Below are 16,383 nucleotides of genomic sequence, written 5' to 3' on the forward strand. Positions count from 1 at the left end.
TTTGGTATAAAAAGTCCACTTTCAAGAGTTATCTCTCCTAATTACCCAAGACTCAAAACACTGAGGAACGTTTGACATTGCATCTAAAATTCAGAAGAAAGCTTTAAATTACCAGTGTATACATTTAAATCAATAAAGCAAATATATACATGAACACCAACACAGTAAATAGTGCAAGTAAATATTTTTTTTTAATTTCAACAAGGCTGTAGATTTTAACTCGAATTTCCTCCATACAAACATGTCATTGATTGATAGAGCTCACTGCATGCATCGCTATGAAATTGACATTACTTGTTTGGCGAAGATTTGACTGTTGTTTTCTTTTGTTTCTGCTTAGAAACAATTCTTCTTGGTTTATCCATAACGTTACTTTGTTTTCACTGTTTATAACACCGCATGTTTCATCTATTTTTAAAGCATTTTAAAGGTCAGGGTCATATAATAGAGGTAGCTGTACATTTCGTCCCCAGAGGAAACCGGTCAACACAATGGAGGTGTATTTTTTTGTGTAGTACGTCATCAAAAAGTGGTGTAATGAGCCTCCTTAAAACTGACAAGATAATCCCCTAATTGCCCCAAGCTATAAGCTACTTGTACCTGGACAACTGCGTGCGTTCAAGCGTGAAGTGATTTCCTGTGGCTATTAAATTAACACCTGGTTAAATAAACAATGAATGTTATCTGTGTGCGTTGAATAAACAAGTTTTGACATATCATCCCAATTGTCAAAATTCAGTGGTAGGGAAATTTTTAAAATCAAAAATTTTGGTGATTTTTTTTTCAAATCGGGAAATTAGGGCAATTTTTCTTTCCCGATCGGGAGAGCGGGATGAAAGGGTAAAATCGGGAGGATCCCGCCTAAATCGGGAAAGTTGGCATGTATGACTATTTAAGATATTTTTCTCAGTTTCATTTGCTGAAACAGATTTGTTGAGAGCTAGCAATTCCATTTCATCATATTTCGACTTTGACATTAATTTTCCTTTTCTCTTGATATCATTTTTTCTGAAAGTTAGGCCTTATGTTTTGCTAATCAAGTTTCAAAGAAACTATTTAACATATTTTTATTATAAAAACTTCATATGCTGATGCTTTTTGAGGAGAGCTTTTCAACTTGACTAACATTTTTGACCTTGACCCCAGTTTTGTCAAATTTGTCCCAGATCATTTTCAATATGTTCTTTGACCATGTTAACAAAGAAACTTTTGAATTTTTAAGCTTGTGCAATCATGCATTATTTTTTAAACATTTATCAGCTAGCTGTGTTGACAGTTCAATTTAATTTATTTTATCTCAACCATCCGTATCCCATTTGACTTCAGAATTTGTTTTTCTTGTTGCATTAATTACAAATGAACCCAGGGTGGGGCATTCTTGGGAACACTTCTAGTATACCGGTCCCCATAAATATGGAAATATTTCTTGTTTTTTCAATAATTATTATTGATTTTGTATTATGAAAATTGTTTATCAAAAAGCAGAGTACAAGAAATGTGTCATGTTCCCATGATCAATTTATTGACGAGGTCAAATCAAAAAATAATTCGATGCAGGAATAATTGTTCATTTGTTTTGATCTACTTGTCTTCTCTGTAAGTATAAATCTTCAGGATCTGTTGCGCTCTGCTTGGTGAATTTCCACACAAGGTTTATACATGTTGCATTAGGCCATGTTTAAAATAAATGTTTGTTTGCACTCTCCCAACTCAGAATGAAAAAAATTGACTGATAGGTAGGTGAGAATTTTCTTTAAAATTTTTTAATTCTATATTTTTATTTCTTGTTTTCAGAATGCATATAAAATAATTGCATCCTTGAGGATAAAAAAAAGTTTTGAGCCGGGTCAATTTCAGTCAGTGGGCTTGGAGGGGGGAACCAAACAATTTTTTAAAGTTGGCCTTAGGTAAAAACTCGAGCAGCAGTGACAGGTGTTGTATGGACATGATTTTATGATGGAGTAGATGTAGGTCACAAGTACATATGTCCCTGGTCAGATTAAAAGATCACTCCAAGAACAACAACCACGTAAAAAACCTCCCGGTCAACCGCGAAGTCAGGACATTAATTCCAGACCTTGTGACATTCAGAGTTTTTTGTTCAGTTGTTAACCTAAATTTTCTCAGGAACTGTTTGAAAGGTGCATCCTTCCATGTTAGCTTCCGTCTAGAAATTTGATGGGTTTCATACATCTATTTCCACTTTTTAAAAAAACATTTCCATTTAAGAAAACAAAACATTTTTCCTTCAGTTCCAACATGCCAGTTTTTATTATTACCGTATAATCCCTTTTTTAACCATCCCGGGCGCTTACAAAATTGCGAAAAGGGGGCGGTTATTTTGGTATTCTTTTTGTAATATTTAATATCATATTCTAACTTCAAAAAGTATTTTGAAAAAAAATTCAAAGAATCTCCAAAATAATGTCTAACTTTACTTTAAACGAAGATAATACACCCAAAGTATGCTAAATGAATAATTTTCCATGCACCAAGAAATTGGATAATAAACAAGTTTCATTTTCAATTCCTTCAAATCTTTGCAGACTTTTGATACGATTCTAGTCTCTCTAGATAATTTTAATCACTGTACAGGGGGCCCTTATTTCCTGACAATTGAAAAATACCTAAGGGGGCACTTATAGGGGCAGCTAGGGGCGGTTAATAGGGATTATACGGTAATATAATTAACATTTAAGGAAAATAACATGTCATCTTAGGTTTACTTGTATGTTATTCATTTTCTTGAAGTGATTAAAACACAGATTAAAAATGAAAATAAAATATAATAAATAGATTTAAGGAAATTAAACGGTAATTAAATCAACTTAACATTTTTTCAGCTGAAAATATGAACTTTTTTAGTATTATCTGTAGGGATGTCAACGAATATTCGAATATTCGAATATTCATTCGATGAGTTGATATTCGAATATAAATTTATGCTTCGAATATTCGGATTTTAAGTATACAAGCATCAAAAAGAAGAAAAAAAATCTGGCAAAAACTGAAGCTTTATCAGAAATTGAGTCAAATTCGTATCATTGACCAACAATAAGATTTTATTTAAAGCAAAATTAAAAGAACTCCTCTTGGATTACCTTAAAGGTGTGAAGAGTGTGTTTATTAAAATAATATAGATTATTCATTTGATCTTTTAATTAGAGGTATAACAGTGTCCAGTACTTAGAATTAGTTCGTATTGTTGAAAGGACACATTTTTAATAACACACATTGATCCCTTGTTTATGTATACATCATTTAAAATCATTATTAGGAAATTAATTAGCTAAAGGTAATTTGCTTTTAATGTTTCTCCATTAGATAATTGTTCTGTGTGGTATATATCTGTGGGGTTATCAGTGTACACTTTGGTAAGACGATTAATTAATCTGGAGCTTATTAAAAGAATCTTTTGAATTTTCAGGGGAAATTTTTTTTTATTATATTTTGGATGTAACCTCTTATATTCTGTAAAATATTTTAAGAATATAATTATGGTGCATTTACAAAACTGTACATGAAATTTTATTCCAAAATAATGACATAAAATGTATATTGCTTGACAAAAGAGTGAAGATATATACATATTATAATGCAAGATGTATTTATTTAATTATCGAATATTCGAATATATTCGAATACTACTACCGAATATTCGAATATCAATTATTGACAATTTTGACATCCCTAATTATCTGATTTTATCTTTAATCCAAATTTTACATCAAATTTAAGTGAAGCTGGAAAACCATCAGTGATTTAGAGATTATCAAACAATATGTAATCAAAATTACACTGATTCTTTGTATCCTCAAACAAAAATAGTACGTTAATATCATCAGTCATTTTGAAAATGCCCTGTAATGAATAACAACATGAAAAAAAATCATTTAATTGCATTGGTTATAGTTTTTAAAATTAATTTATTAAGAATAATTAGAAATCCTTGATACTTGGTTTGTACAAACAGTTGAAAAAGTGAGCACCATAGTATATGGATAGGTCCTGAGGATGAATTTCAAGTACAGTAATAAAACAGTCATGTTTATAATGAAGTGCTAGGAACGGGCGATTTTGCTCTGTTTTAAGCACAATTTGTAATATCTGTTTAGTTTATAATAAATTGATGTCGCAGGGATTAAAAATCTGTTTGTTGTAAGCAGCAATGTGTGATAAGCGTGTTGGCTATAAACAGTGTTTTTCTGTGCATGTACATCTCATTTGATTCGATACACAAGAGCTTGCTCTACGTATGAACAATTTCTAAAATGAGGTAAATTATTGACAAGGAAGTTGATGAAACAAGAATATCAGCAGTCTCGTTTAAGTTCTATGGTCTATACAATGACCCTGTCAGCAAATACAATTTATCATTGAGTCAAATGCTGACGGATGTTTTTCATACTAATTGTTTGTCCATCATTTATACACTGAATTGACGACAGATTTTTTCTTTATTTCCTGATCATGACAAGGAGCACACGGCAGGTGTGACCGCGGTCAGCAGGGGATGCTCATTCCAATCTCTATGGCACCTGATCCCACCTCTGATGTTTTGGAGGTCCGTGTTTGCTCTGCTCCTAATTTGTATTGTTTTATGAACTTTGATATTAAATACTGTTCGTTATCTCCATATCCTTCTTTAAAAAAAATTGTTTACTTGCCTTTTACTGACTTAGGATAAAAAAAAAAAGGTTAGGTACTGTAGGTAGGGAGAAACTGTTTTTAAAATATTTTGAAATCTTTCTTTCGCTCGATCTTTTTTTTTGTCAGTTGGTCGAGAGGGTAAACAAACAATTTTTTTGAAAGATGATACGATTTTTACCTAGTGGTAATAGATTAAAGAAAAAATGGTTTGGGTGTAATATACATTAAAATTACGGAACAAAAACCATTTTATTTTCCAGCTTGGGGGTTTGGATTTCTGTTTGTGACCATCATCAACATCTGTTCCCTGGCGGGGGCCGTGGTGCTGCCATTCATGAAGAGGAAGTTTTATGTGAAGATCCTGATTTTTATGGTCGCTTTGGCCGTGGGTAGTCTGGCTGGCAGTGGAATGCTGGTCCTCATCCCAGAGGTAAGGTTTACATGCTGGTCCCCACCCCAGAGGAAAGGTTCTAATGTCTGTATATTCTTTTATCAGATGTTTGCCCGGCCCGATTCTTATATTGGTCAATTCAAAGGTTTTCTACTTGTTCATGTCTTGGCCATTACCCATTCAGTGAACTCTGGAGAAAATCATTTTAACCTAGTTATTCGTTTGGGGGGGTATATAGGAATCACCTTGTCCGTCTGCCTGTCTGTCCGTCTGTCTAGCTGTCCGTCTGTCTGTCTGTCCGTCTGTCTGTGCAATCGTGTTCGGTCCATATCTTTCTTACAGAGGGACATTAGAATCTACTACTCCACACAAAGATTGCCCATGACCTAAGGGTGTGTCATGACCTTGACCCAAGGCCATTTGGGAAAGTTCAAGGTCACTGAGAGAAAAATTTCATAGTTCGTGTCCGGTCCGTATCTTTCTTATGGATAAACTTGGTAGGTTCTCATTTCACACAAAGATTGCCCATGACCCAAGGGTGTGTCATGACCTTGACCCAAGGTCATTTGGGGAAGTTCAAGGTCACTGGAAGAAAAAATTCATAATTCATGTCCGGTCCATATCTTTCTTATGGATAAACTTGGTAGGTTGTCATTTCACACAAAGATTGCCCATGAACCAAGGGTGTGTCATGACCTTGACCCAAGGTCATTTGGGGAAGTTCAAGGTCACTGGAAGAAAAATTTCATAATTCATGTTTAATACATATCTTTATTATGGAAAAACTTACTTCTGAAAAACCCAGCGGGGGGTATTTTGTCCCGTTTGTACAGTTCTAGTTTAAAAACTAGCTAGTACATGTACCACTAGACTAGGGTATACCTCTCCCCATCCCCCCTCACACACAATGTTATGTGCTTTATACACATATAATGATTAGAAGAGTTCGAACAGTGGCAAGAAATGACTTGTATCATTTAATGATCCAAAATTGTTCCATATTTATACGTTTTTTTTTTTAGGCATTTGGGTTCCTGCAGGACCCTGATGGTAACCATGACTACCTCTGGAAGGCAGTAACCGTGGCGGGTGGGGTGTACCTGTTCTTCCTAATTGAACGTATTCTAAAAATACTCCTAGATTTTAAAAAGGTAAGATGTTTATAAAACTTGAGAATGCAATAGGTGAGAAGCTCAGCGGAGCTCACTGTCTGACATTTTGTGGAGCAGTTCTATAGAGCAACTGTCCCACCAGAGGCTTTTGGAAACATTGTCAAAGGTTCAGTGAAGTTTTCTGAATACGGATATATACCTCTCTTATTTTTGTGTAATGTGGATCAGAAAACACTTAACAAAAACCGTATTGATGTAACAGCTTATATGTCCCCCAAAACTTCCAGTGTTGAGAAGAATGTTAGCATGTGTTACTTCCTTGTTTTGGAAAAATTGTAAATACCAGCAAGACATTTTCATTTATTAAAGCATGCATAAAAATTATTAATAATTTTGGTCATATTTTATTCTTTTAACTTTGCAGACGAATGTTATTTTTCATAAAACATCCTATTTGTTTGATTTGTAAAAGAAAGCAGTTTTTTAGTCTTGAATGAATTAATGATCAGGGCTTCTAATGATATTCTACCAAGCAACTGTTGATTACCGATAGTGATGGAACATTATTATATACTATTATGTACTCAGTACTAATGACAAAACATTACAGACGTTGTATATCAAGTTATAATGAATGTACAGAATGACAGTTAGACAACACAGGGGCATGACACACATACACGATAGTGTTTATTACAGACAACACTCTCTTATAATATAGCTCATCACAGGATCTGTTCATAAATCATAAGCATATCTCAGTTTTATGTTAAATAAAATATTATGATTCATTAATCCTAGAAATGTGTGCATAAGAAGTGTATATAAACACAGAAACAAATGTAGGGTTACATAAAAATGTTCTGAAGAACAACTGAACCAGATATGACAAAACATGCATGTATAATGAACAATTTGTTTGAACCTTGTCCCGCAGATCTTGAGTAGGGTGAAGGTGATGTCAAGAATGACATTATTAACATTTTATACTCGATACTACCGTTCACGGTTGCTCAGTCGGTAGAGCGCTAGCTCCGTGATCGGGAGGTCATGAGTTCGTATCTCGGCTGCGACTGACCTAGTCGTTAAAATGGGTAGATACTGTTCCTTCTCCATGCGCTTGGCACTTTGAAGTGAAAGTTGCGGGTCCTTCGGATGAGACCTTAAAAACCGAGGCCCCGTGTCAGCTGCAGGCGTTGGCACGATAAAGATCCCTCACTGCTCGATAGCCCTGAGTGCCGAGTAAAGGTCAAAATTTGAAGCCCTTCACCGGCATACGGTGACGTCTCCATATGAGTGAAAAATTCTCGAGAGGGACATTAAACAATACACAATCAATCAATCAATATACTCGATACTTACAGAGAACACATTCCAGTTAGGTTGATTAGCATCCTTATGTGGGTTAGATTCCAAATAGTTCAGTGTTTGAATACACTGTACTTATATGTTTAATCCTGACACACAGGTTACTGTTAACCCTTTCAACACTGTAGACCGATACATCGGTCTGATAAAATTTTGTCTTGGAACACGGTAGACCGATACATCGGTCTCAGACACTAAACTGAAAGTAAATCGTTTATTCTTAGAAATAGAAAGTGTTCTCTGCGCAAAATCTTTCGCTATGAATTATGGGTAGAATGATGTAAACATCTGTTAACAAATATGGCGGACCACATGGCGAAAACCACGAAAAAATAAGGAAAATTAGATGATTAGTAAAGAAATCGAAGAAGAAAGCAAAATGGCGGTAAACAACGAAATGTCCGATCTTTCTGGCGATGAAAGATTTAATAAAATCAGGGAATTAGACTTTATAGATGTTTCTAGACAACAAAAATATGAGTTATTAATAGCCATTCTCTGTAACCACTTAAACTTTGTTGCCACGCATGGTCACTGATTTTGATGAAACTTCACACATGCTTCGTACTTGACACCAGAAACAAATATCAAACAAAATTTGGTTGCTTAGTGTCTCGGTTGCTATGGCAACAGCCGGAAAAGTTTGAAAAATCGAGATTTTCAGCCACTTTAAATCTTGACTGTGGCTTAATAAAAACTCGAAAAAGCAAACAAACCATTCTCACAAAAACATGACACCTTGATGTCACTTATACTGTAAAGAAACTGTTTAGAATATATCTCTAAGTAAGTGGTAACCAGGGGTACATTTGGAATACATTTAAAATGCTGAAATATGCTGAAAAACACTCCGTATTCACTAATGGTAGGTGTTACATGCTCAAACTCAATCAACGACTTAAGAAAAACAATGAAAATGTTTTACCTTAAGTATATAAGTATAAGCAATATTATTCTATAAATAACTTTTATGGTTGCCATGGTAACACAGTGTAACCATGCAAAACCAGTAACTAAGATTGGGTTAATGCTACTTTCTTGAGGAAAAACATGAAAATTCAAGACTGGCAAATATGCATCCTTAGGACCTTGCAACACCAAAACCATCAGAAAAATTGGGTATAATTGCTACTTTGCAGTGTTACCATGGAAACAAAGTACTAGTGCTAAAAAGTGGATTATTTTTCGCTGCATTATGAATTAAATTGCCATATAATCAAGAAACAAATTAAAGGACTCAGCTTAAATAGTACTTATCTGTTAGAAGTGTAGTTGAATATCATATATTGATAAAATTTGATGAAGAAAACAACACTGTTGCTATGGTTACCAAGAAGGGAAAATGTTCGATTTTGTGAACTTTATATCAATATTAAACCCTGTGTGCCAACTTCTTGCATCCACTTAGAGATTGGATGATAGACAAAATTAAAAGTCAAGTTAGCTGTTAATAAATATCAATCATAAAAGTTTTGGGAATCTACATTTAAGGGTACGTATCCAAGGAAAGAAAATATTTTTCAGGTTTTTAAGCATATATTTTCTGCTTATTTCCATAGCAATGCTCTATTTAAAGAATCTAATCCGAATTTTTCAAATGGGAAAACTAGGAGCACACCAACATCTTTTAAAATTGATTATTATTGCCAATTGTTTGCTTTGCCGCAAATGTTAACTATGGGGCTCTAAACATGTTAAAAAATGCCATTTTTCGAACTTTTCCATGGTAACTATAGAACATAGCAACCAATTTTTGCCTGATTTCAGTTTAGGGTATCAATGACTTTTATCATAGAGAGTTTGGAGAAATTCTGAGACTATGCGTGCCACAGCTCCTATATAAAATTTCAAATCATTACAGAGAATGGCTCTTAACAATGTTGTGAAATCTTGTCGGAGAAAGTTGACTCGGAATCGGAATATCAAGGCTCCTAAATAGAGGATGTTTTCCACGCCCCAGACTTCTTCCGATGTCCTGACACACCCCGTTTTATTATAGGATTAAACGTTCTTTTTGAAAAATTTATCGATGTGTAAACTCTTGACATTTTACTCACAAACTAAATAAAAGTGCGAAGCACTTTTATGTTAAGTTTGTGAGTAAAATGTCAAGAGTTTACACATCGATAAATTTTTCAAAAAGAACGTTTAATTCTTATAATTCCAATATCGAATTTTTAAAAATATTTAAATTATTTCTCTTTGAGGCCTCCATATAATCCGTTATTTCTGGACGGCGTAGGAATACATTTTACCGTAAAGGAACGTAATCCAGATGAATTTCGATAGAGTTCAACTTAAATTGTCAAAACAATCGATAAATAAACTTATAACAACTAATCGAATGTTGTTTAAGTCAACAAATATCGTAATTACGAGTTTACTTCAGAATAGTTCGTCTTTGACCATGGCCATGTTGACATAAACAACAACTCCCATATTGAAAGTTGCAGACCGACGACGCCTTCAATTTGCACTTGTTTATTCAAATATTGAGGAACAATATAGAAAGTAAATATGAATTTGATGCTAATAGGGCAAGAGTTTGAGGTACGTTTCTTTTCCTTGTCAAAACGATACAGACTGAGCTTATTTTCTACGTATGAACGTTGAGACAGCGATTTTTAAAATTCACACTCGTGATCGGACAGTGACATAAACATTTTCACGGCGTCCATCAGTTAGGCAGTCTAGTATGTTGCCAGTTTTGTTTAAGCCCTAATTAAATTTAAAGTTCCTTGTATTCATTATTTAGCCAGAAATAACTGCTTTCATTGTTTATACGATAACCTAGTAGTGTCATCAAGAAAGTAGTTCTGATTGAAAGAATTTATCGATGTGTAAAAATTTTCTGGAATGTGTTCTCGTCCAATCAAAACACAGGAAATCAATAGATAAAATGAAGATTGGAATTATTTATTAATAATTATGGACTTACTTTTAAATAAATTCAGACATATTGCATATCATTTTACTCGGAAATAATTTCTCTTTTGAACGATGGTAAGAACATAACTGATTTTGAAACTTCATAGCAGCAAATTTATTAAATTATTGCATAAGATCCGTTATAAAATGTAATTATGAATTTTATTAGTGTTTTTGACTTGATAAATAATTTTGTATATATATAAAATTTATATCATTTAAAAGAGAAATGCCTCACCTTTCTAATGATGTGTCAGTTATTAAAATATTCAAAGAAATAAAGAAGTAATAGTATTTTTTGTGGCGGAAGGTGAAATGTTTAATGATGCCCAAAGTTACTCAGTGTACCAGGGGTTGGTTGATAAAAGTTACTCAGTGTTGAAAGAGTTGAGGCACTAAGACATTTTTTTTACATGAATCATATGAATCTGGAACCTTGCATTGCTGATTCCAAATTATTCAACTTCAATTATATTTGGTTTTGGGATTTACAGCATTTTTTCTTTTTTATGCACCCGGATCGATAGATCCGAGGCGTATATTGTTTTTAGTCTGGTCCTGATTTTTAAAAAGAAGGCTAGAAATAACTTCTAATGGCAAATAATTATTATTTGGTCCAGCATAGATTTTTAACCTAATTCGAGCATGCTGAATCCGAAAAAATATGCTGGCCTTCATGAAAATGGCGTTAAAGAGGTCAAAATGGTGATTCAAAATGGCAGACATCCAATTTTTCTAATTTTCTCTTCATATCGTTCAAAATGGAGAAATAATCTGTAAATATCTCACTGAGTGTAATACAACTATAAAAATGATAATAGAATGCTAACATTTTTAGTTTAACTCAGAAAATTTAGTCATTTCTACACTTAATTCGAATTTTCTCTGATTTATTTGTCTATTGTTCTATATTCTGCTTTGTTCGGGATTTTACATTTGCAAATATCCATACACTACAGATCTGTAATTTTCCTCTGCATCTCACTATTCTACAATTTAGTGATGGTGCAGCTGTAAGTTAAAAGCCAAAATGGCGATTCAAAATGGCGGATATTCACTTTTTTCCAAATTATTTCTTAATGTCGTTTACATAGGAGAAAGGATTTGTGAATATCTTACTGAGCGTAGTACAACTATGTAAAATGACAATAGAACACTTATTAAATATCACTTTAATTCGGAAAATTTAGTCGTTTAAATTTGAAATGTGTTAATAAACTCAAAATGGCGATTCAAAATGACGTCATATACACTCAAATTTCGTAAAATACCCAAACTGCATAATTATACCCCCCGCTTGAAAAGTGGGAGGGTATATAGTAATCGGTATTTCCGTCCGTCCGTCTGTACGTCCGTCCGTCTGTCCGTCCATCTGGTACGCTTTCGGGTACCCATCTCTTATCCGCAACTCCTCTCATACCACTGAAGGAAATTTAATGAAACTTTCACAGAATCTTTATTACATTGTGCACCTCCTATTTTACTTTTTGATCTGACATATATTTCTGATTTTCCAGAGCAAAACATGGACACTGCCATTATATTCATATGGGAGGCGGGGGGTATCATTTAGTGAGCTCATTGCTCACAGTACCTCTAGTTCTGAGTTGTTTTGCAGAAAATGAATTACAGTTTGTTTTTTTCTCTATGAAATAATGTTCAAATAGGCGATAAAAGTTGGAGGATATTTTTGTTAATGACTTATGATTTTTATAACACGGATTTTTGTATAACTATTTCTATTACTAGTATCAAGATAAACTTTTGACGACAATTCCGAAGACATTTTAATTATTACCTGTCTCACCATGCTTCTTCACATAAAAAGTTAATAATATCAAATAATAATTGCTGTTTAGAGGACAATGTGACAATTAACCTACCCCAAGAAAAGTATTCCCTGAGCATTAAGGCGAGTAAACATAATTGTAGTTCAAGGTTTGCTAAATCATATATCAGCTGTTAGAAATTCTTAATCTATTTTTAGTCCAGTGTAGAAGAAAAAAATAAATGTGTATGTTCATGTGGAAGTTCTAGTGCAACATAACTTAGTATGATTTTTTAAATAATGGACCACGGCTAATTTGAGGGCTAGTAATTGTTACATCATATAAATCTGAATATATCATAATATCCAAATATAAACATATCTATTGAGAATTATCAGTTTAATATACATAAACCATAAATGTTCTTGATTGTCCAGCTCTGATTCTGTGTCCCTGCATTTGTATTTTGTTATTCTCAGTCAGAAATTCAACATTATTCACAGATATTTCATGTTGTGAACGGATAATCTTCTATTGAACAGTGTATTTAAATTTTGAAATTTACAAAATCTGAAAGAGGAAAATGTTTGTGTTCAATCCCTCCTCGATTCTTGATCCAACCTTACACTATCCTAACAAAGAAGTGTGGATCAAATTGCCTTGTAAAGTTCTTGGAGTGTTCAAGAAAATTTTGTTGTTAAGAGAAGTCTTGAATATATCGAAGTCAAGAATGGCTTAACCCTTGGTACGAAAGCTTGTACGTGATAGGAATCACGAGGAATCTGCAGGCGCTCTTAAATTACATACTTGTCAACTTTTCTCACCAAAACATGCACACAATGTGATTCCAGATGATAAAGTTTGAGAATTTTCTTGCTTATAGAATGACCTTCCTACCCAAAAAGACAACAAATCTATACGTTCACAAAATAGAAAGCTACATGTCTTGAATATCAGAGATTTTTTTATACACCCGCTTGAAAAGCGGGAGGATGTAGTAATCGGTCCGTCTGCCTGTTACCCATCTCTAATCCGCAACTCCTCTCATACCACTGAATGAAATTTGATGATGCTTTCACAGAATCTTTATTACATTTTGCAATTGTGCACCTCCTATTTTACTTTTTCCCATAGCATAACATGGACACTGTCATTATATTCATATGGGAGGCGGGGGTATCATTTAATGAGCTCATTGCTCACATTACCTCTAGTTCATTTTGCATAAGGTTTTGGAAAACAAAATATTTTTTTAACATTTGAACACAAATTTGTTGTTCCTTGAGTGTTGGAAAATACCAAAATTCCGAAGACAGACTGAAAAATATAGCAAATAAAGCTGGAAAAGAAGATGTTAGGGGATAATACTAAGCTCTTATAAGTGCTAATTTCAAAAGCTATTACAAAGTGTTCGATTAAACGTACAAGAATTTCTTCAGTTACATTTGATGGTGTGCTGAGGGATGTTGAAGTAGAAGTGCGAGTTGATATTGACAGCGATTAAGGAGTGATTTTAGTTGGACGGGGGCTGGAAGGCTTTAAAACACTGTCAAATACGAGGGGGAAATTTGGAAGCCCTTAAGTCGAGTTTGTTTTAACGATTTCAAGAAAAAATGAAACTTTTCTAGTATTTTTTGTTTGTTCATATTAAATGGATTAATCAATATACTATATATAAAACTAGAGGTACTATGAGCAATGAGTTCACTAAATGATAACCCCGCCTCCCATATGAATATAATGACAGTGTCCATATTTTGCTATGGGAAACCCAAAATATGTGTCGGATCAAAAAGTAAAATAGGAGGTCGCAATGGCAATATGTAATAACGATTTTGTGAAAAGTTTCATCAAATTTCGTTCATTGGTATGAGAGGAGTTGCGGATAAGAGATGGGTACCTAAAAGCGTAACAGACGAACGGACGTCTGTTGAAGATTACTGTATACCCTCCCGCTTGTCAAACGGGGGTAGAAAAACAAACTGTAATTTATTTTCTGCAAAACGACTCAGAAATAAGCAGTTTGAGTATATATTTTACGAAATTTTAGTGTATATGACGTCATTTTGAATCGCCATTTTGAGTTTCTTAACACATTTCAAATTTAAACGACTTAATTTTCCGAATTAAAGCGATTCTATTGTCATTTTACATAGCTGTACTACGCTCAGTAAGATATTCACAAAACCTTTCTCCTATGTAAACGACATTAATTTGAAAAAAAAAATGAATATCCGCCATTTTGAATCACCATTTTGACTTTTAACTTACAGCTGCATCACCATTCAATTGTAGAATAGGGAGATGTAGAGGAAAAAATACAAATCTGCAGTGTATGGATATTTGCAAATGTAAAATCCTGAACAAAGCAGAATATAGAAACAATAGACAAATTAATCAGAGAAAATTCGAATTAAGTGTAGAAATGACTAAATTTTCTGAGTTAAACTAATAATGTTAGCATTCTTTTATCATTTTTATAGTTGTATTACACTCAGTGAGATATTTACAGATTATTTCTCCATTTTGAACGATATGAAGAGAAAATTAGAAAAATTGGATGTCCGCCATTTTGAATCGCCATTTTGACCTCTTTAACGCCATTTTCATGAAGGCCAGCATATTTTTTCGGATTCAGCATACTCGAATTAGGTCAAAAAACTATGCTGGACCAAATAATAATTATTTGCCGTTAGAAGTATTTTTTTCTATAAATCGGACCAGACTATTTTGTCTTGTCTGTTTGTCTGATTATCTGTTTGTCTGTCTGTCTGTTGTCAACTTTAACCTTCGCCATAACTTTTGAACCATGAGAGATCGAGACTTCATATTTGGTATGCATACTCCACCAGTGAAGCTCTTTCAAATGACACCAAGCTTATGACCATGTGACTTTGACTGACCTATTTGCTAAAAATAGCTTTTTATAACTTTCACCATAACTTTTGAACCATGAGAGATAGAGACTTCATATCATATTTGGTATGCTTACTTCGCTAATTAAGTTCTTGTAAATGACACCAAGGTCAATGACCTAATGACCTTGACTGTGACTTATCTGCTAAAAATATTTTTTTTGAACTTTGTTGCCGCCAGGCTCATAGTGTTTCACAAACACATCTTGTTGTTTTATTTTTTGAATTATGTGATTTTGAGTCAATATGATTGTGTATTTGTATATGGACCTATCTGTTTCTATTGTATGAGCTATTAGTAATAGCTTCTTTAGTATGCATTTTAAAATTGCTAGAATAACATCTCGCTAAAAATAAATTACCATTTTTAAGGACGCATTGCTAAATTTGCATCTCTCTAATATTTCCACTTATACTGTATTACACTGCATGTTTCTGCATGGCTTTGTGCATTTGTTCCTTGTACCTTTGTTCAATTTCAACAGAAAAGTCCGCGTAGAGCTAGCCTATATCTGGAAGCTAATGAAGACTGTGTGGAGGTTCAGGCACCGTTTATAGACCAGGTAAAATCTAGGAGTGAAACGGTTCACCGCGGTATCGGTTCACCGCGGTATTTTTTCTCGGTTTGATACACGGTACAAAATCTCTACTTTCGGTTCGGTTCCTTTTTTGGTCGGGATCGTCATTCAGTCGGGTTTGGCATAAGGTATAAACATGCTTCTCTGTATAATTATATCAAAAACGTAAATTTTTGTGGACTTAAAGTTTGTAAAATAATTTTTAATAGACAAATCAATTAAGTCTATTTATTATATCCATTCTACATATATTTTTGTTGACTAGATAAGTTAAAGATAGCATAAAACAACAGTTAAATATGTTTCCTTCTATTAAAATGTATCGTATCGAAAATAACCGAACCGAGACCATATTTTACGATACGTATCGAACCGTGAAGGAGGCGTATCGTTTCACCCCTAGTAAAATCGAGGCAGTTTTCTTGTAAAACATGTAAATAGCAGTTTTTTGAGATTATGTGAAGTTAACTATAATATGATAAAGAATACATAGACATTTAGACTCCTTTGTTGGATGAGTGCAGACTTAACAATGCAGTATGACCCAGGCCTGTTACTGTACATATATTACATTTAGCTGTGTATTTTATTTAGCGATTTTTGCAGAAAGCAGAAAATGCTAAATAAAGTTCACTGCTTAATGTGTTGTTCATCATATGTTATATCTAGCAC

At 33.6% G+C, this 16,383-nt stretch overlaps 1 protein-coding gene across 3 annotated transcripts in view; it reads left to right on the top strand.

Moving 5' to 3' along the window:
* LOC134229508 (metal cation symporter ZIP8-like) overlaps positions 1–16,383 on the top strand; it is a 38,576-nt gene that overhangs the window by 11,140 nt on the left and 11,053 nt on the right. For 2 of the 3 annotated variants that reach the window (XM_062711254.1, XM_062711253.1), the window contains exons 4-6: positions 4,911–5,080; positions 6,064–6,192; positions 15,619–15,696. In XM_062711254.1, coding sequence (XP_062567238.1) covers positions 4,911–5,080; positions 6,064–6,192; positions 15,619–15,696 — 377 coding nt within the window. The remainder of the gene's footprint in view (positions 1–4,910; positions 5,081–6,063; positions 6,193–15,618; positions 15,697–16,383) is intronic. The other variant, XM_062711255.1, reaches the window with a different exon arrangement.

The sequence above is a fragment of the Saccostrea cucullata genome, unplaced genomic scaffold, assembly GCF_032062105.1.
Source record: "Saccostrea cucullata isolate Sc308-1 unplaced genomic scaffold, CSIRO_AGI_Scuc_v1 ctg311, whole genome shotgun sequence".
In the NCBI taxonomy this organism is placed as follows: Eukaryota; Metazoa; Mollusca; class Bivalvia; order Ostreida; family Ostreidae; genus Saccostrea; species Saccostrea cuccullata.